The sequence below is a fragment of the Rhipicephalus microplus genome, chromosome 6 (genome assembly GCF_043290135.1).
Source record: "Rhipicephalus microplus isolate Deutch F79 chromosome 6, USDA_Rmic, whole genome shotgun sequence".
NCBI classification, from domain to species: Eukaryota; Metazoa; Arthropoda; class Arachnida; order Ixodida; family Ixodidae; genus Rhipicephalus; species Rhipicephalus microplus.
The window spans coordinates 21,001,952-21,024,381 of NC_134705.1; the positions used below are offsets into that span (position 1 = coordinate 21,001,952).

A 22,430-nucleotide genomic window follows, 5' to 3' on the forward strand; every position below is an offset into this window, starting at 1 on the left:
ATTCACAGTTTATACCAATAAACCCTCCGAAGCTTCGCCCCACGCATCATCATTCACTCCATGTATATGCTGTGATTTTTTCAGCTGGATGGTATACTTAAATAGATAGGCCAGGACATGCTATGACCAAGCTAATTATGCCAAGTCATGATAAGGCAAAGGTAGTTACGCCATATCTTAAGAAGACCATACTATTGAAGTTATGTAAAGCTAGAACCAGGCTAACTATAGCATGTTAATTGATGAGCTAACTATGCTAATTACTGCGATGTTATACATCAGGACATTACGTAAAACCATGTGTAATTAGCCTTTACTATTATATTGACAAGTAGTATTGTGCTAATCTGGATTATGTTTATTAGTTTGATACTGATCATGGCCTCGGTAATTGCACCCGAGATAATTGCCTTTTGATTAAGGCTTTATCAATGAAGACAAGACAGCTTAGTGTAATGGTCGTTAAGCCTCAGCCAATTAGTACAATCAAAATTTGGGCAGAGCTGACGTGGTCTTCACTTCGAAGCCAACCACGCACATAGGTAGACAATCAACTCAAAAACCTACAAGAACCTAGGTTATCACAAGCTCCTTTATGACTCTAGCCTTGCACAAGTAGTGTAAGCTCACCAAATTAATTTATATGCAAAGAAGCTGCCGCTTGGCGTTCACCGCATCAAACATTTGACAGTCACACCAGTACCATAACAGTCACGAGTTGAACTCGGGCCTTCTTAGAATCAAGGAATTTGTATCCGAGTTCACACGTCAATCAGTTTGATTGACAGACGCCCGCAGCGAAGATCGGCTACGCCCACCACGTTTGCTCATGCCGAGGAGCAGTACGCGCGTTGAGCGGCACGATTAATGTATCAGTTTTATCCCACAGACTATGCACACACGCGCGCAGAAGTAAAAGTGATATCACCACTTGGCTATGATATTTCACATACAATTTCACCACGCTCACGACTTATTCAATCACAGCCGCGTCGGCCGCGTTACAGACAAGGTACGAGTGCCCCTGATGACCACTTGTCTTTATATTTATCTTCAATACTTGACAGAAGCGAAAGAAGCAGCACGAGAGTGTTGCGTGTGCATCCTTGCTGCCTTCGAGAGTGAAAATTTTCATGCTGCAGGTGGAACGACAGAACCTGTACGAAGAAGGAGATATGCCCACGAACACGCCTGTGGGAGGTGCATGTTGAGTTGACAAAAAGACAGCACAACAATCACGCTTACCCCGCTGCACTGCTAAAATGTTGAGTGAGTGGCAGCGCTTACGTGCTCGCAGGCGGTGTTTCATAACTGCCACAAATGTCCCACACACTCTAAAAAAAGAGCGAGTAAAAAGGGTGTCTTTTTGTCCCACAACAAAAATCGTCATCTATATTGGGTTCCATCCTTGCGCTATCGCCCCGTGCCCAGTACATTCCGGTCACGATCGACATGCCCATTATCAGGGTTACATTGCATTCTCGATAGGAAAGTGGCCAGTGCCGAGTTTTCAAGAAACCAAGCGCACGCAAGCCTGATGACGATTATTGTTGTGGGACAAAAAGACACCCATTTTACTCATTTTTTTAGAGTGCATGTGTTTACAACACCACGCATGTTCGTGTAACTGTTTTTACCAACGCTGCTATCAGGCACTATGCACCGTCTTCATACCACAGCCACCGCAAGAGAGCTCGGAGTAAACTTGGCTGCCTGAGAAGCTCAGGCCATCCTGGATTGCACCCCTGCATGCTGTGTCACCAGAGGAATATCCTATGCATCAGGGCTGGTCTGTTACCGCGATGGCTTTACATTTGTTTGCGCTACAGACCCAGCGTGCGAAAAAAAAAAAATCGCAGCATAACCACGGAGCAAATGATGACGAGTGAGGCAGAGCGTCCATCAGTCTGTCTGAGCTTCCGTCCGTGCATTTGTTGTTGCTTCCAACAGTTCGCACATCTGTCCGTCTGTCTGTCCATCTGTCCCTGCGTTCGTCTGTGTGTCCATCGATCCATCCGTGCTCCCATCCGTCCGTCTGTTCGTGTGTCAAACAGACAGACAGACAAACGATGGACGGACGAAGCCAGCGGATGATTCATGATTTGCCGATGACACTTTCCGAATCTTAGCGCCATTCGTCATCATTCATTCCGCGGATATGCTGTGAGGTGGTTACTATACACATGCATACACATAATTATCCCATAATTTCTATATTGCCAATGCCAGCATTTATCACCGGGGCACGCATTGAAAAATTAGTCATATTAGATCATTTTGATAAATCTCGCTTGGCAACACCTGATTTTTCTCATCTCAAGTACCCCTGAAAAAATTGATAGTGCTCCTCTTGAATGGCGGAGATATCAATTACAAGACTACGATCCCAGTCCCTCCCCCCCCCCTCAATGTTTATCTAAACAGGTCTGGTCTGGCACAGCCTCCCCTACGCCTCCACTGCAACGAGAGTGAATCCCTGCACCAATATATACAAATCAAAAAAGGAGACTGTCAGAAGATACCTCTGTAGGTTGGCTCTAAATTTATCCCTCCTGGTGCTTCCTTTGGAGCAACTGAAAAGGGATTTCGCCAGAGGAACGTTTGTGGGGCCGTATGGAATTTGTTAAAGGCAACATAACTAATAGAATGTTCAGCTGAGGCATAAGATCATTTTATTTCAAGACATATTACCTTGCTGTTTTTTATTACCTCTATGTATTTTCTTTAAAATACATCTTTTACAAATCTGTTTTTTGTTTAAACATCCCTATCTAAATACCCAGCTGGTAAAACAATTCAATCTCAAAAATGAGGTACGGTACGTTTCATGGCCGATCCCCCATGGTGGGTTGGGCCAGGACTCTGATGAACAACCAATATACAACTGACGACCGACCCACGCTTTAAGGAGCTTCGCCCTTAAAACTGTTCCGAAGTGCATAACGTTGGTTTACGTCAATACACTGAAGCAGATCGCTATCGTAGCAGTCCAGTCCCACCCGAGACAGCGAACAAACTCGAAAGACGTCCCCACAAACCGAGAAGGTGAAGGCAAAGAAGTGTCTTATAAATGCCCACAATATTGTATCGTGGTCGTGACGTGGCCGAAGACAGGAGACTGTGTTGGAATTTAACTGTTTATTTGGGCGAACCTGTGCCCGGTAAACAGAAAGTCCGATTACAGTAGCAGTCTTGGACTGATAGCGGTGAACGGAGCGTCGGCCGTCGATCATCTACTCACAAGCGGCGAAGTGCGTCGACATTTATACTTTTGCCATCGAATATTCCAGCGCTATTGCTGGCGGTGGCGTAAGTTCCAGAATAATCTGTACAGTTCGCAGAGTGGTCGTGATCTTATCGAAATGATCTACTAAAGTCCGGACGCTTCTCGAAAACTGCACGCGTGTTTTGCGCCGAGAATTGTGTAGTGTTTTGCGGCGATGTTTTGGAAACGAAACGTGGCATCGCCCCCCTCAGAAAAAGGCATCATCCCGATGCTTTAACTAAAGATGAAGGTACAACAATAATGCAAGAAAGAACAATGAATCAATTATGATACAATAATAATACAAAAAACACTGTTTCAGTTTGTTAACGCACATGAAATGGCTTGAGGCACGCGACATAGACGACTTCAGGTCGCGATCGGCGTCGTTGAGAGTTCGTGACGCCATCGGGGACAACCTCGTAATCAAGTGGGCCGAGACGTCGAACCACCCTGTACGGTTCGAAGTACCATCGCAGAAGCTGTTCACTTAGTCCACGTCGGCGTATCGGAGTCCATATCCAAACACATTCCCCGGGCTGGTATTCCACAAAGCGTCGTCGAAGATTGTAATGGTGGCTGTCGGTCGTCTGTTGATTCTTGATACGGAGACGCACGAGTTGTCAGGCTTCTTCGGCACGTTGAAGGTACTCAATCACATCGAGGTTTTCTTCGTCAGTGACGTTGGGTAACTAGGCGTCGAGTGTCGTTGTTGGGCTCCTTCCGTAGACCAATTTGTATGAAGATATCTGCGTTGTTTCATGCACCGCCGTGTTGTATGTGAAGTTCACGTACGGAAGAATGGCGTCCCACATCTTGTGTTCGACATCGACGTACAGTGCCAGCATGTCGGCGATCGTCTTGTTTAGCCGCTCGGTGAGGCCGTTGGTCTGTAAGTGGTACGCTGTCGTCCGGCGGTGATTTGTCTGGCTATATGTCAAGATCGCTTGAGTTAGGTCAGCAGTAAATGCCGTTCCTCTGTCGGTGATAAGGACCTCCGGGGCGCTGTGACGTAGGACGATATTTTCGACGAGGAACTTAGCTACCTCGGATGCACTGCCTTTTGGCAGGGCTTTTGTCTCGGCGTAGCGGGTGAGGTAGCCGGCAGCTACCACGATCCATTTGTTTCCGAAAGCCGACCTCGGGAACGGCCCTAGTAGGTCCATACCAATCTGCTGGAAAGGTCGCTGAAGTGGTTCAATTGGCTGCAGAAGTCCCGTCGGCCTTGTCGGTGGTGTTTGTGTCTTTGACAGTCCCGGCATGTCCTCACATAACGAGCGACGTCGGTGGTAAGACGTGGCCAATAGTACCTTTTTTGTATCCTCGCGAGCGTGCGAAAAACACCGAGGTGCCCTGCTGTCAAATCATCGTGCAGGATCTGCAGGAGTTCTGGTCACAGAGCTGAAGGCACCACGAGGAGGTACTTGGCTCGAAGCGGTGAAAAGTTTTACTTTTGGAGAAGACCGTTTCGCAGGAAGAACGATGCAAGTGCACGCTTGAATACCTTTGGGACTTCGGCGGTCCTGCCATCGAGGTATTCTATTAGGGCTTTAAGTTCCGGGTCGGCCCGCTGTCGTTCAGCGAAGTCGTCGATAGTTATCGTTCCCAAGAAGTAGTCGTCATCCGGTTCGACGGGTGGTGGTTGGTCGACAGGCGCACGAGAGAGACAGTCAGCGTCGGAGTGTTTCTTGCCGGACTTGTAAATGACAGTAATATCATACTCTTTAAGTCTCAGGCTCCACCGTGCGAGGCAACCTGAAGGGTCCTTCAAGGTGGCTAGCCAACACAAGGCGTAGTGGTCGCTCCCAACTTTGAAGGGCCTGCCGTGGAGGTAGGGGCGAAATTTCGACGTAGCTCAGATGATGGCGAGGCACTCCTTTTCTGTTGTGAAATAATTGGCTTCTGCTTTGGATAGCGATCGGCTGGCGTAATTAATAACCCTTTCAAGTCCGTGAGCCTTCTGCACAAGAACGGCGCCGAGACCTACGCTGCTTGCGTCAGTGTGTATTTCTGTCTCGGCGAATTCGTCGAAATGGGCAAGTAACGGAGGCGTCTGTAGGCGATGTTTAAGCTCCTGGAAAGTGTGTTCCTGTGGCGTTTCCCACTTGAACTCCACGTCAGCCTTGGTAAGGTTAGTGAGAGGATCGGCGAGGCGGGCGAAGTTTTTCACGAACTGCCTATAATAGGCACACAGGCCCAGAAATCGGCGCACCGCCTACTTGTCAGTGGGCGGCGGGAAGTCGGCGATGGCGGCTGTTTTTCGTGAATCGGGACGAACTCCAGACTTGCTAATAACGTGCCCCAGAAACAAGAGCTCCTCGTACGCCAATCTGCACTTTTCTGGCTTCAGTGCGAGTCCAAAAGTCTTGATGGCTTGAAGTACAGCTTCAAGGCGCCGAAGATGCTCGTCGAAACTCGAGGAAAACACAGCGACGTCGTCCAAGTACACAAGGCAAGTCTGCCACTTCAATCCTGCCAGTAATGTATCCATAACACGTTGAAAAGTTGCAGGCACTGCGCAAAGACCGAAGGGCATCACCTTAAACTCAAAGAGGCCGTCCGGTGTTATAAACGCCGTCTTCTCTCAATCTCTTTCATCGACTTCGATTTGCCAATAGCCAGTCTTGAGGTCCATTGATGAAAAGTACTTGGCATTATGGAGCCGATCAAGTGCGTCGTCTATTCGTGGGAGAGGATACACGTCCTTTCTTGTGATTTTGTTCAGGCGGCGATAATCGACGCAGACACGTAGGGTCCCATCCATTTTCTTCACTAACACCACGGAGGACGCCCATAGACTCTTGGACGGCTGGATGATGTCATCCCGCAGCATTTCATCAACTTGTCACTTCATGGCCGCACGTTCTGGCGTCGAAACTCTGTACGGACTCTGACGGAATGGTCTGGCATTTTCTTCGGTTATGATGCGATGTTTCGTGATTGAGGTCTGCCGAATTTTCGATGACGATGAAATACAATGTGTGTATTGAAGGAGCAGGGCCTTGAGCAGTTCTTGCTTATGGTTCGGAAGTCTAGGATTGACATCGAAAGCTATGGGAGAGGCTTGGTTCCTCTGAGCAGGTTCCGCAGAATCGGCGAGGGCGAAAGCACTGGTGGCTTCGACAATTTCTTCGATGTATGCGACCGTTGTTCCTTTGTTCACATGTTTGTACTCATTGCTGAAATTCGTGAGCATAACTGTTGCTTTGCCTCCCTGCAGCTCTAAATTCCTCTTGTGACGCAAATATTTCGGGTGACCAACAGATGCTGACTGCCATCAACGACGCCTTCCAAGTCAGGTGATTTAAGAGCGCCGACTGAAATAATGACGCTTGAGCGAGGCGGAATGGTGACTTGTTCTTCCAGCACATTCAAGGCATGGTTTCCTGACGGCGTGCGCGGCCATAGTGCTCCTTCTGTGAATAACGTTATCGACATTGTTTTTAGGTTGATGGCAGCACCATGGAGGCACAAGAAGTCCATGCCAAGGATGACATTTTTCGAGCAACGCTGTAGGACTACGAAGTCTAAGATAAATACGGTCGTTAATAGTGACTCTCGCTGTGCAGATTCCTGCAGACGTTAGGAGATGACCTCCAGCTGTGCGGATTTCAGGGCCTTCCCAAGCTGTCCTATCTTCCCAAGCTGTCCTAACTTTCTTTAACTTCGCGGCGAACGACCCACTGATGTCGGAATAGTCGGCTCCAGTATCGACGAGAGCGGTCACACTGTGGCCATCGATAAGAACGTCGAGGTCGCTAGTTCGCCATCTCGCATTACAGTTAGGGCGTGGCGTCAAGTCACGGCTGCGTCGGCTTGTTCCGCTGCTTCCATGTTGCGTCGTCAGGTCACCTTCGGTAAGTGAGGTTTCGTCGTCAGGGCTTTGCCTGGTTGGCGTTGTGTTCGGAAGGCTCCGTCGCGGCGGCATCGTCAGAGGAGGATCTTCGGTAGTTCGTCGCACAGCGACCGCACCTCCATCAGTTGCTGCCCTTAGTTTCCCGGATACGGGCTAGGAGACCGGCCCCGCGTTGGGCCAGAGTACTGCCAGGGGTGCGGTGGCATGCGACAGCTGGGCGACGGTGAACGGGAAGGACTTCGTGGTGTCCATTGAGTTCCTGTCAGGTAGTCGGCGATGTCACGTGGCCGTTCTCCTGGCTGCGAACGCGGTTCATTGACGGCGAAGCCATGCAGTTCCATCTGTCGGTACTGGCAACGACGGTATGTGTGTCCAGCCTCACCGCAGTGGTAGCGCAGCGGGCGGTGGTCAAGGGTGCACCAGACATCAGTCTTCCTCGGCGCTCTGCGCTGGGCCGCTGGCGAACGGTAGGACGTCGGTGGGGGTGGGGGTGGCGTCTGGTGACGGAAGTGCGATGGGGCAGCGTTTTGGTGACATTTTGAAAGGCTTTCAGTGAAAAGTCGAGAGCGTCGAACACGCTGCCAAACGTAGAGGCACAGGTAGCGTTTGATTAAGTAGAGACCTTCGCGTTGCTTTCCAAGTTGACAGCAACCGACCCAGCACAGCTTTTTGCTTGGCTACGGACGCATCAGAGACGGCATTTGGAGGTTGCTGCTTCCAAAGGGTGGGTAAATGTAAACGATTGGTCGCAGTTTTTAGTAAAAGGCCGAGCCAGTTGCAACGGGTGGCGTCCACAGTTGAATGGGAGGCGAATGTGAAAAAGACATTATTCGTATTGAAGGCGAATTGAATGAGACTGCTTGTGTTCTTTCGTGTCTCAGATGATCACGGGGTTGCGTGATTGTAACGCTTTGTGGCAAGGTGACGTTTTGTCTATTTCATATGGTTGAGTTCTTTTGTTGTTGTTGTTGTGTTGTCACTCAAGTAGTTTCTGTAAACTAAATGACTGTACAGGAGTTTGCATCGCACGTTTAAGTGTTATGCGTGATGGTAAGTGAGTCAAAGAGACTAATATTTCCAGCGTAATGTGAAAATGTCTCGTTTGTTGTACCAGGCATTTTTTTGTAGATTCGTAGTTGTAGAACTGCTTTTAGGTGCATTAGAAGTGTTGTGTACGAAAAGTTTTGTAGATGAAATAAGGTAGTGTTTGTGAAGTAAGTTTATTATAATCGTTCGTTGCTGGAAACATCACTCACTGTTGTTCGGAATAGGCATTACCCGGGCACTTATGGCTGTGGTCAAGCGAAACACTTTCAAAAGTGTGCCCCTCTTTTTGCATGAATAACCTATAGCAAATAAGCAAGTGAGGGCTCACCTTTGGCGTCCTGGCGTACTTTCCCGTTCGCGTGTCCCGGATGCTGGATATGTCCAGGAACTCTGTCTCCTGTGGAACAAGGCACGCAGTTTCTCTGAAGCTGTCAAACACAGCTCTTTGTGCACGTGCATGTACACACAAGCCAGTATGCATTACTTAGACGCAAGATTAAGCACCGATGTCGGACTGACACAGTTCTCATGAATTATTTCACTATTAGTTTACTTTCAGTGAAACTTTCCTTCAACGAAGTTCAAGGGCTCTAAGAAAAAAGATTGTCAATATGAAGCTCGGTTGTTTCAGTTTGTTATCATAACTTAGAGAGAGATTAGGTATTTTAGTTAAATTTCAAGCCATTGAGAAGTCACTCTACTTATTTGCATGTGAACGTATGCATAATTAGCACTATGTGAAAAGTGCACGAAAGCTTTGCAGTAACAAACAACTTCGGATTTCAGTAGTCATAAACTGAGTTACCCTGTCCGAGAGCATTCGCGAACGTTCTCTATCACAGAACTTTGCTGTACAGCAAACGAATTGAGTTCCTCTAAGCATCCATAAATCTTTAGCTGAAATGGCAAGTCAAGTCAAGATCCTTGACGATGTGGAGCCCACCAACGCTGGGGGATTGGCCAAAAACTGGATAGTTTTTATGAATTACTTTCCCAATAACAGGTTAAGCTTAATCTGTTTAGTAGAATAAAAAGAAAAATGCAACAAGACACGTTTGATAGTAGTATATTAAATAGTTTGTAGTTTAATGCAATCAAGCGGGGCATTTGATTTGTAAAAGTCATATCTACCAAAGAATGATTTCATTCGATGCGTCTCCCTCTTTTCGAGACGGGGGACGCCAGACACGCTGAAACGCGCATGCGCCAAAGCAACGCAGCGCGCCACGCGCCTGCGAATATATGGCAGGATCGGTGCCTCGCGTGGCATTGCCAGCGTGACCCGAGGAAATGGACGCCGGTGAGCACGCGCACCAGGTCACGTCAAAATGTATTGGCGCCTTGACTGTAGCATGTAGTCATGTTCTCACATGACACGCATCTCATGATTATCATGTTTGCACCAGTCACATATCTTCGTCATCCATTAACGTCCAAAATACCAAATTTGACATATGCAAAGCTAGCAAAATGGCTGCGAGCGCATCATGAGTGTGGCATGTAATCATGTTACATGACGTGCATGTCATGACTATGATGTTTGTGTCATTTACCTATGTCATCCGTTTGCGTCGCGTAATACCGAGTTTGGTACATGTGAAGCTATCGAAACGGCCGCAAGTGCATCATGAGCGTAGCATGTAGTCATGCTGTTACGTGACACACATCTCAATTTGGTATGGTGCGTGGTGAGTGGCCCTTTAATGTGCAACTGAGCAAGCACCGGGTTCAACGTCTGCTGTTGTAACATTTTGTAACACCGTGTTCGCCGGGTGCACGACTATAGGGTCAAAGAAAAGTAGGTCCGGCCCCGCCCTATATTCAGTGGCCAGCTGTACGGGCCAGGTGCCTAAAATCACAGTGGTTAAATGTGTGCTGTATGATCTCGGTCGTTCGCAGGATTTTTTTTTTGGGAGGGGTGCAAACTTGTGCTGCACCACTGCCGGAGGAGGGGGAGAGCGCTGGTGTAGCTTTGGTGGGGGCAAACTTCGGTGTGTATTGAGGTGAGCACGTGCCCTTTTCCATACCCTTGCTGACGCGCATGCACGCATGTGATCCATATTGCGAGTCATGCACAGCCTGTATTACCGAGAGGTCACTTTTCTCTGCGTCTAGGAAAAAAAGTTGAGTTTTGGTATTCTATTCGTAAAACGTACTTTAGGTAGCAAAAATCTGGATAAAAAAAGCTCGACTGACATTAGAGTGAACGCGGTAAACACTTAATCTGTCCCTTGTATGTAGGGCATTTTATTGTTTGGCTCAAATTTCTTTTGTCAAATAACCACTCTCAAACACGAGAATTTTATGCTAATCGAGCAAATTATTTCCCAACTGCGAGATGAAAAAATTTCCTGCTGTAAATATAACTTCCAAACTTGGACTGGAAAACTACAAGTTGGAAATGGAAATGATTCCCGACTGGAAAGCCATTTCCAGTTGGAAATGTAACTTCCAAACTGGGACTGGAAAGCTTCAATCTGGAAATGGCTTTTTAGTCGGGAATCATTTTCATTTCCAGCCTGGAAATACCATTCCCAGCCTGGGATTGGATTAATTACCAGCCGAAAATGGCATTTCTAGCTGGGAATTGGAAATTCCCCGCCTGAATAGCAGTTTCCAGCTGGGAATTCACATCCCATTTTCATGTGGGAAGGACTTGAAGAATTGCAGGTGGATCAGTTTGTTTTGTGGCATACAAGATATTTACAAAGGTAATTACTAACAAAATCAGAACAAAATTAGAATTCAACCAACCAAAGGAACAAGGATTTCGAACAGGCTACTAAACAATCGACCATAATAACACTATCAATCAGGTAATATAGAAATGCTTGGAATACAGCCAACCACTGTACATAGCCTTCATAGATTACGAGAAAGCACTTCATTCAGTAGAAATATCAGCAGTCATGCAGTTACCGCGGAACCAGGGCGTCGACAAAGCATATGTAAACATTCTGGAAGAAATCTGCATAGGATCAACTGCCACCATAGTACTACAAAACGAAAGTGACAGAATACCAATCAAAAACGATGTAAAAGAAGGGGATACAATCTCCTCAATGCTATTAACCATGTGCTTAAAGGAGGTTTTCAGGGGCCTAGGATAGGAAGGGTTAGGGATAAAAGTTAATGGAGAGTACCTTAGTAACCTGCGCTTCGCAGATGACATTGCATTGCTGAGTAACTTAGGAGCCGAATTGCAACTCATGATTACTGAGTTAGACAAGTAGAGCAGAAAGATAGGTCTTAAATTTATTCTGCACAAAACAGAAGTAATGTATAACAACCTAGGCATAGAACATTGCTTTGGGATAGGTAATAGTTCACTTGAAGTTGTAAAAGACGATGTCTACTTAGGACAGATAATAACGACGCAGCTGAACCACGAGATTGAAGCATCCAGAAGAATAAGAATGGGGTTCAGAGCACTCTCAAATTGTGACTGGTAGTTTGCCACTATCCCTCAAGAGGAAGGTATTTAACAGCCACATTTTGCCGGTACTCACCTACAGATCAGAAACCTGGAGGCTTTCAAGGATGGTTCAGCTTAAATTGAGGACGACGCAGCGAGCAATGAAAAGGAAAATGATACGCCTAACTTTAAGAGATAAGAAGATAGAAGAACAGATCAGGGAACAAACCGGGGTTAAGGATATCATAGTTAAATTCAAGAAAAAGAAACGGACATGGGCCGGGCATGTAGCTTGAGACAAGAAAACCCCTGGTCATTAGGGATAACCGACTGGATTCATAAGAAAAGGCAAGTGTGTTTGGGGGAGACAAAAAGTTAGGTGGGCAGATGAGATTAGGAAGTTTGCGGGTATGAAATGACAGCAGCAAGCACAGAACAGGGTTGACTGGCGGGTCATGGGAGAGGCCTTTGTCCTGCAGTGGACGTCGTCACCCTGCTGGTGCTGATGATGATGCATACTTCACCACCTACGTTCTGACGTATGTGCCTCCTTCCACGGGGATCCGCAATGCGCCCATGCTGGTGTGTTGAAGAAGTTCGCCCGCCTGCGGATTCGATACGATAGGCGCCGAATGTACCGCTTTGTTTCGCAGCACATCTGTTCATGTTCCCTGTGCAATGCTGGAAGAGCTCTCCACGCACGAAAACAGCGCTACTCCGACTACTGCCATGTGCTTTTCCGCCTTTCGACCACATCGGCATTGACCTGTGTAGTCCCCTACCGTACACACCGAATGACAACCGCTGGGTCATCGTAGCCATCGACCGCGTGCTGAAACTTCAGCACTTTCAGAGGCCACTGCGCGTGATGCTGGCTTGTTCATTCTTCGCAACCTGGTCCTTCGGCATGGCGCACCTTGCGAGGTCCTCAGCGACTGTGGGCATCCCTTGTTGTCCGAAGCTGTTGAAGCCCTCCTGCGCGAAAGCGACATCGTGCAGAACAACCACCGCATATCAACCCCAAACCAGCAAGATAATCGTGCGGCTTAATGGCACGTTAGGTGACATGCTCTCAATGTATGTTTCTGATGACCACACGAATCGGTACTGCATACTGTCATTCGTTGCGTACGCGTACAACAGCGCAATTCATCTACCACTGCATTTTTCCCGTTCTTCCTTTTTAATCTGAAACCTTCTTCGTTCTTGGACGCTATCCTTCTGTATCGCCCAGAACCTTCAAAACGGTGACTCTAGCCAAAGCCGCCTTTTTTGCCGAAGAATATCAGCAGCTCCCAAGTTTGCTTACCACGCATGATTGTAGTCGCCAGAAGCACTCTCATGAGCGAAGCTCATCTCCTTCGTCACACTCCCCTCGAACAATCATGTGGCTCTACGTGCCGTCTACCCCCGGCCTTTCTTTGAAGTTCTCGCCCAAGCAAGACTGTCCTTAATGAGCCTTGTGCCAGACATCGCCAGTCAAGTACATTGTTGGGCGTATTCAGCCACCTACAGATCAACGGTGCCGCGGGCGCGAGACAGTACACGTGGACCGATTGAAACGACACTACAACCCACCATTCCTACCTGTACCATAGGCCGCCATGGTGGCTCTTTTTCCACCGAAGGGTCACTGTGGTGACAAATACGGGCATTTTATTTTTTATTTTATTTTCGTTACCCTCAATCGCCGAAGCATCACAGAAGAAAGCGGGTTAAAACATGAAAAATACAAAACAGCGAGCCAGGATGTGCTATATATGAACAAGACTCAAGCAAAATAACATCTCTAATCAGTGAAACGGAACAAATGTGAAACGTAAAAAAAAAAGAAATAGAATTAAGGGAATCACAAAGAGAAATGAGTGGATGTGATAAAGTTATACAATGTTAGCAAAAATGTAAAATTAAAAGATGTGACACATAAAAAAATAAACTACCTGCTGGAGAATGGCGACATTTTGACACATGTAGACAGAAAGTCGTAGGAAGGAGAACCAGATGGGATGACTAGGGAGAGCTATCGTGAAGTAGCTGAGCTGATAAAGAATGACGAAAGAGGGAGTTAATAAAGATGAAAACGATGTCACCTGGTATATGATTCCAATTGTTTGATGTGACCGGTATGAAGGAGCAAAACAATGTGTTTGTGTAGCAGAAAGTACATTTAACTTTATGTTTGCGGTCAATGCGAGAAGAATGATATGTGGGAGGCATAATGAGCTCACTATGCAGTACCGGAGGATGGTAGGTCTTATACAAAAGGCGAAGCCGGAAATACTTCCGACGTAGTGATATAAAGGTGCAGTGACAAATGGTATTTCATTGCTGTTACGCTTGATTTACGGTGATAATCCAATAAAACAAAACGTGCAGCGTTATTTTGAATCAGCTGAAGATACCTGATCAACTTTTCGTGTTGAGGGTCCATATTGCAGCAGCGTACTCCAATTTTGAGCGCACAAGGGTTTTGTAAAAAAGCATCTTGACGGAAAATGGGGTTTTGCTAAAATTACGACGTAGGTATCCCGATGTAGGGTTAACATTGTTCGTAATGACGTCAATATGAGCATTCCAAGTTAGATTGAAAAAAATCTTAACGCCTAAGTACCGATATGACGATACTTGGTCAAGAGAAAGACCACCCAATTTGTATGTTGAGGAGCTATTGGGCTGGCCGGAGACTGTCATTAGCTTGCATTTGTTGAGATTTAGTTCCATAAGCCATTTAGTGCACCAATTCCTAATTTTATTTAGGTCTACAAAATGTTCTTATCATCATCGGTACGTATTTCCGTGTAAAACACACAGTCGTCGGCATGAAAATTAACGGATGAAGAGACGCAGTTAGGTAGGTCAATAATATTGTTACGTCTACGAGGCACAGTTGGCACACTTGTGTCCACGGACACGCAAAGAGCACTCTCCTGACAGGGCGAGTTTCCTATGAACGCAACTGGGATATCGGAATCTACTGTAATTTGTCCTGTGAGACAATCGAGAGTGGCACCACATAGCTTCAAGAAATCGAGTCCCAGAATGATGTCATGCATAGCCTGAGGGAGAACAGCAAACTCTGCAACAAAGTTCTGGCACGCCAAACTAACAGTCACAGTGCAGACACCAACAGGTTGTAACACTTCTCCGCTCACTCCACGAAGCGTATCAGGACAGTCCCAAGGAAACAACTTTTCGTCCAAGGAGGCGGGTGAAAACTAAACTCATCACTGACACGGTTGAACCTGTGTCCACCAACGCCATTGTTGGTACATCATCGATAAGCACTCGAACCTTATTTTTAAACATGGAAGCTAACGAAGGTATATCTATTGAAATCGAAGACTTTCCAGCGACCTCACCTCCAACGGCCGCGCTGGCTAGTTTTCCGTAGGAGGCGAGGAGTGGTGGCGCCGAGGAGGCGAGGAGTGGTGGCGCCGAGGAGACGGTGATCGGTTGGTGCGAGGGGCAGGTGGTGGTGTCACACTGCGATTAAAGACCGCAGATTGGTTTCATAGCGGTCCTGGGATCTCGTAAGACGCGCTTCCCGGGAATGTCGGTGCTCGGGGTAACGCCAGAACGGTTATATCTTAGTGATCGGTCTTACTTTGGCGGCTGCCTGTAGTTGCAATACCTGGCAATGTGGCCTTCGAAGTCACAGTTATAGCAGACTGGTAGAGGACCCCCGCCGAACCAATGCTGAGACCGCTCAGCTGTGAAGGCTCGGTGACGAGCTTGCTGAGCAGGGGCTGCCCACCTCTGTGTGGCGGGGCCGTGACAAAGGCGTTGGCCGTATCGCTGGTCGGCCGCGAATGAGTCCCGACGTGGCCATGGAGTTCCAGTTTCGCTGATGTCTGTCACACATACTGATGGTGGCAAAGGAGCTAATGGCGCCACCGTGTAGTAGGGTGGATTGGTAGATGGATCAGGAATGGTTTCGTCAGCCCCACCACCTTGTAGATGCAGCTATTCACGCACTATTGCCCGAATAGTAGCGGCAAGGTCGGTGGGCGTGCTCACGCCACCGCTGGCGACCATTGTCACATTTGCCAGCCTGCCAAATTTCAGGGCAATGCGACGAGTCTTCAGTTTTTCAAACGTGCGGCAGTGATGTTGGACGTGGGAGACAGAGGTGAGGTCATCCCTGCCTATGAGAAAGTTGTAAACGTCTTCCGCTATGCCTTTCAAGAGGTGTCCGACCCTGTCTTATTCAGACATCTGCGGGTTTATAATCTTGCAAAGCTTAAGAACGTCCTCTTATAATGAGTGCACGTTTTTCTAGGAGTCTAAGCTCTTTCAGCAAAAGCCCGCTCCGCGGTTTTCTTTTTTGAGTCAGAGTCACCAAAACATTTCTTCAGTTCTTGAGCAAAGAGAGCCCATGTTGTCAAGGATACTTCGTTGTTTTCATACCACATCAGGGCAGTGTGCGTGAGAAACAGTGCGAAGTTATCCAGCTGATCGATAGAGTTCCAGTGGTTGTACCAGCTCACCTTTTTGTAATGCGTTAGCCACGCATCCACATCTTTCCCTTCCATTCCCGCAAACGGGTGGGGTTCCATGTAGTGGTGCCTAGGTGTAGCCAGTGTAGACCTGCGCGTAGTTGAGGCGGTTGATTCCTGACCTTCGCACTGGGCCATGACGACTGTTGTTCATGGCGGACCGGCAAGACGACGGCTCCAGCGAACTCCGAACAGCTGTGGCTCCGTGGTATGTCGACGTGCCATACCCAGCACCTCCACCACTCTGTTACGTCTAGGAGAGGGGTTTATTCAGAGCCCATGTAACGGTCTACTCACAGTATACAGCAGTGAACGCGCACCAGCGAGCTCTTGATGATGATGATGATTCCACAGCCATGGCTCGTACCCACTCAGGGGGATCAGCCAAGAATCAATGACTTAATTCAGTAAGATTATTGCCACCAACCGAACGTCCTCCTCTTCTGCCACCACCCTGTTTCCCGCTACACAGGTGCACATACCTAAATTACATATGTGATAACAATATATATTGAAAACAGAAGTGGTCCCGAAACTGTGCCCTGCGGTACACCCATTGTAACGCTTATTTCTAGCAAGTCATGACCCTTAATAGTGACGTACTGAAGACTGTTTGTCAGAAAGTAGTCAAGTCATGCCAATATAATAGAGCCAGGTTGAGAGAGGCGAGCTTATACATTAGTAAAGCATGATTGACTCAAATGCTTTTGCAAAAACCAAGGAAGTGCAGTCAATTCGAGATTGTTTATCGAGAATGGTGTGCAGGTGATGAGTGAAAAGAAGGAACTGGGTTTCACAGGAAAACGTAAGCCTAAAAAAAATGAATTCGATTCCAAAAAAATTTGCAATATGGGAATGTAATAAAGCTAAACTTGGGCATAACGAAATTGATAAATTCCCGGGAAAATTCGTTATAAGGAGCAATTCCTTATATGCATGTTCGGCCCAAAAACTCAAAAAATAAACGCACAAAGAAACAACATGGGGACTGAAGGCAGAGCTAATCTTAAACACCTATTTTACAGTACAAAACTGCGGTTTTATAGCGATAGCAATTGTATATGCCCTCCAGACGGGTTTTTGCCCTCACCACCATGTACCGTGACATGCTTCCACACATCGTAACTTTCACGAGCGGGTAAAAGCGCGCTGCTGAAGCAGAGATGAAAAGAGTGGGCACATCCCATATGGCCTGGAAACTGCGTAAGATAACATCTCCCACGCGTTAGAACTGCCGTCGAATGCTCAAACAGAAAGTAAACCACCCGTCTTGAACGAGCACTTTTCCCTGGAGCAGCCGTATTTGCTCACACCAGCGTTTTGTACGAGTTCCACGATGCCGTATCCAAAGGAGTCGGCTGCCAGCCTTACTTATAACATTACAATTTTTTGCTATCGCCTTCATAGCATTGCATTCAACGCGCCGTCATGTTACCACAACTAATCGGCAAATCGCGACAGCTACCACACTACAAAATCGTCGCGCGGCGCAAGACGGAAGCAGGTTAGGAGCCGGCACTCGGCTTTCCCAATAGCACGAGCAACAAGAAACTCCAGCAACTTGGTCTGCACAATACAGCCGAAGAAATTTTTGAGGCTCAGAGAGTGGCACAGATCACACGCCTGTCGTTGACGCAGGCAGGCCATCTCATCCTATGAGACGCAGGCATTTGCACAATTTTCCAACCATAGAAAAGAACACAACTTAGTAATGACGTGAGGAAACACATTAGGGTTGAGCCAATCCCCCGCAACGTTCACCCTACATTCAACAAAGGGCGAAGGAAAGACAGAGCGAGGGCGCTCATAAACAAGGCAAAAAAACACAACACGCACGCGCTATTTGTAGATGCCGCCCGCTACTATGGCAGGGAGGCGTTTGCCATAGCGGTCGTTGATATAGACGGAAACTTCATGAATGCGGCAACCGTCCAAACAAGCCATGTCCACGAAGCAGAGGAAATGGCGATCGCGCTAGCCTTGCAAAGCTGCCAAGCCTACTCCACAATATACACAGACTCTAAGATGGCGGCACGAACGTTCCCGGTTGGCCTAGTAGCTAGAAGCACTGGAAAACTCACCGTCAACGCAATAAGAGAGTATGAGAGCAAAGAAACCCTTGTTAAGGAAGAGAAAGCTCAAATCTACGTATCCTGGTTCCCAGCCCACATGGGACAGTTACCGGGACTCGACCACTGCAATCCCAACGAAGAGGTCAACCGCCTGGCGCCTGAGCTCACACGCCGCACCGCGGACAACAACCCCTCGATGAGTGAGCGGTACGAGAATCTCTGCAGCCAGGACAAAGCACTCACATACCACAAGATCACTTCACATTACCGGGGACAAAGACGTGCCTTCCCAGCACCGCACCCAAAACTTAAAGCACAAGCTCTAACTCTCAGAAGATTGCAAACAGGTACGTACATAACACCATCCACCTTACAAAGAGTCGACCTCGACACACCACCCACATGCTCCCTTTGCAACCATCCCTATTGCAATTTCGAACACGTGCTCTGGCTTTGCCCTACCCATAGCGCAGCACAACTGAATACCCAAGAGCAGGCCCGTAACTAGGGGGGGGGGGGGTTGAGGGGGTTCTGACCCCCCCTCCCCGAAATTTTTTTGATGCTTTAACTTTTCGGGTGATACTAAAATATTTACACGCCTTCACAGCGACCACCAACTGCCAAAGTTACACTGCAACTTTCCTGGCATTGCTTCCGTCTTCTTCCTTTCTTCAAACCTACCCTTTTACCAGAACACCTCAGCGCTCCCTCCCCCGCACGCGCACCTGCCCTATTTGTAAAGCTTTGCACTTCGCCCTCGCGTTCCTTCGAGTCTTTTTTTTTTTTTTTGTCTTTCATACCGTAGCAGCTCCTTTATTGATTCCAGATGCTTTCCTTGTGCATTGCCGCTGGAGAAGTTATCCGTCTGTGCGGACCGCACGTGTCGGCTTTGGGTTCCTACGAAAAGCGCGTCTACTTCTGTGAAGGTAAACAGTTCAACAGCAACGGCAACACCAACACGAAGTGCGCAAATTTGCCAGGGAACGAAACCCCTAAGCGGAAAAACTCAGCGGCACATTCCGAGGACGAAGGCTGCAGGGCAAACTTTTCTCAAACTGTAGTCCTCGCCACCGAAACGAATCATCAAAGATGACATCTACTGAAAGATTGGCATATCTGAGCAACTTCGAACAACCTTAACCACACGCAAGGAAATCTACCTCTTCTGTACACAGAAGGTATATGCGCCTCCCAACAAAGCGCACAAAGCGAGGATACAGCCGGCACACAATCCGGCACCAGCGGTCAACTTTCACAGGAGAAAAAAAACGCCGCCGAGCTGGGCTGCGTGCGGGAGTACAGAGGCTGACGTCACATCCTACAAAGTGCATTTTTGGGGGGTCACGGCTATTTCATTAGCGTAGCCCAGAGAGAATTATGCAGGCGCCCAGGGAGCCGTCTGTGAAAAGGTGACTTTTTCACAGGAACAGAGCAACACCTCCTTTGTGGACTGTACCACGGGAGTACAAATGTCTCGGCAGTGCATTCTTGGGGGTTCACGTATATTAAGGGGAGTATGCAGTGCCCATGGAGTCTTCTGTGAAAAGGTATTTAAGTAGCGTTAATCTAGTTTGCTGCAGCTGGAGTACAATAATGGGCCTGCATGCACACAAGCTGTAGCGGCGTTCAGAAAACACATGTGCCACGCGGGAGCCAGCGTGTTCATCACACTTCTACATTCTAGCCACTGTAAAGTAGATAAAAGAGGAAGAAAACATCGCCCACCGTTCACGCCAGGCAGTCGAAGCAGTCGCAAACGTCTTTTTGGAGCCACTGGCCACTTCTGTGTACGTGCACAGGATTGCGGCAGCAAAATAAAAAGACACTCTGCAACAACGAAGCAAAGGAGTCTAGCGTCTTACTTCAAGAAAGTTCGAACCGATGAAGCGGACGGAGAAGAACCGCCTCCTTCGAAGGATAAAACTTCGCCCTCCTCAGCACTGGTGGAAAGCCAAGCGCGTCCGAACTTCTGTAGCGACTCAGGAGAATGCACCGGTTCATATTACCCACCTGAGAACGAACACAAGCAGGACACCCATGCGCCGCCGGGAAATGATGGTGGCCGCAGTGCAACTCCAAGTGATCTTTGTTCTACAGTCAACGCTGGGCAAAGCGACGCCTTTACCACTGGGCAATGCCCAAGGAAGGTGAGTGGCATGGCACCTACACATTCTGGTTCGCCTCCCCTCTGTGCGACGAGTGCGAATATTTTCGACTTCGGACTGTTTGTCTCGAAAAGCAATAATGTAATGATCCAGAGACAATGGAGAAGCTGCTGTTCAATCCGTGGACCCCTCCGGCTAACTATGATTATCCAGCCACAGGGAAAAGGAATCTGAAGTTCCAACCTCACTGGGTAGATTGTTACCCATGGCTTGTTTATTCAGAGAAGCTTCAAGGAGCATTATGCAAATATTGCGTAGTCTTCGCAAGCGAGTGTGCAGGAAAAGGGGAGCACCAGCGCTTGGGCTGTTTTGTAACTGAGAAGTTCACCAATTACAAGAAAGCCATAGACGCCTTTAAGAGCCACGCATCCAGCAGTTATCACGCCATGTCAAGAACGCTATCGGAGAACTTTTTAGCAGTCCGATCCCGCTCACAGCATGACATCTTAACACAACTTGACCACGGCCTTAAAAAGCAGGCGGAAGAAAACCGCAAGAACTTGCTGCCAATAATAGAAACAATCCTTTTCTGCAGCAGGCAAGAAGTACCGCTTCGCGGCACAGACGACTCTGGTCCGATAAATATGTCTGAAGTGCTGCCATTCAAAAATGATGGAAATTTCCGCACACTGCTTAGGATGAGAGCAAAATGTGGAGATGCCGCCTTGAGAGCTCACATGGAAACATCTCCTGCGAATGCGCTGTACACGAGCCCAAAAATTTAAAATGAGTTGATCACCCTCTGTGGTAAAATCATACAAAGAAAGATAGTGAAAAACGTCAACTCAGGTTCGTGTTTTTCAGTTCTAGCTGACGAGGCCACTGATACCGTAATTACTCAAATCTAACGTGCACCTTTTTTCCGGTTAAGCGAGTTCATAAATCGCATGCGCGATTTAATCATCGCGCATGCGATTCTCGCGCATGCGATTTATCGCATACGCGATAAATCGCATGCGCGAGAATCGAGTACGAACAAAAAAATTACGGTTAATCTATTGCCATCGGCAAATCCGAAATGGCCGCCCCCTACGTGCGTCGGCATGGCGCGTCGGCCATTTCTGCCTATGCGTTTCCCATGTGCGGCACTTCGTACGTGTGCTGAAGAGTTCGTCATCTAGTAGTGCATTAGCATCGACGGCGTGGAAGGGCTGACTCCGAAAACTCGAGTGCACCACGATGCCGCTTTTAAAAGAAAAGTCATCGCGTGTGCAGAAACGGACGGAAATCGGGCCGCATCGCGGTCGTTCGGAGTTCCCGAAACGTGGGTGCGGGACCGGCAGAAACAAAAGCAGAAGATTGTCGACAGCAAAGCTTCATTCAAAGGCTTCAGTGGACCACAACAGGGTCGGTTTCCGCAAATTAAAGAGCTGCTCGGCGAGTATGTGCTTGAGCAGCGAGCGGCACAGCGGCCCGTGACGACAGAACTGCTCCAAGTACGGGCTATGCAATTAGTCTTAGAAAAAGGTCTAATGCGGAGCCAGTTTAAAGCGAGCAGGTGCTAACTAACTAACTTTATGAAGAGGAAAGGCTTTTCCCTCCGAAGGGGAACATGCATATGCGAAAAGTTTTGCGGAGGAGTACGATGAATAGCTTCACAGTTTTCAGAGGTTCGTCCTAAACTTGCGGTGCAACAACGGCTACCTGCTTGGGCAAATCGGGAATGCCGATCAGACGCCTCTTTACTTTGACATGCCTGGCACCACAACCGTCAAGAAGAAGGGGGTGAAGCAAGTTCGCGTGCTGACATCGGTCCACGGTAAAACTACAGTGACGGCAATGCTCTGCTACACGTCAGATGGGCACAAGCTTCGCCCGTACCTCATATTTAAATGGAAGACACTCCCGAAAGGAGTCGTTTTTTCGAGTGGCGTGATCGTGCGGGCCAGCGAGAAAAATGGGTGCGCGTTACAATCAATGTCTTACTTTTTTTTTTTTTTCGGGGTGGAAATCGGGTGCGCGTTACAATCGAGGGGGCGGTAGAATTGAGTCAATACGGTATATCTCACACCGCCCACATTTCCCTATGTGTAAGGTACGTTGGACACGACACGTCGGGAGTGCCCATTCTTAAAGCAGATTTTTTAGATTTCGTTCCCGTGTACGATCTCACT

At 47.9% G+C, this 22,430-nt stretch overlaps 1 protein-coding gene across 4 annotated transcripts in view; it reads right to left on the reverse strand.

Annotated features, from left to right (window-relative positions):
- Positions 1-22,430, reverse strand: part of Plc21C (Phospholipase C at 21C) — a 685,580-nt gene that overhangs the window by 548,238 nt on the left and 114,912 nt on the right. For all 4 annotated transcript variants that reach the window (XM_075865841.1, XM_037419231.2, XM_075865843.1 and 1 more), the window contains one exon: positions 8,497-8,565. In XM_075865841.1, the coding sequence (XP_075721956.1) occupies positions 8,497-8,565 (69 nt within the window). The remainder of the gene's footprint in view (positions 1-8,496; positions 8,566-22,430) is intronic.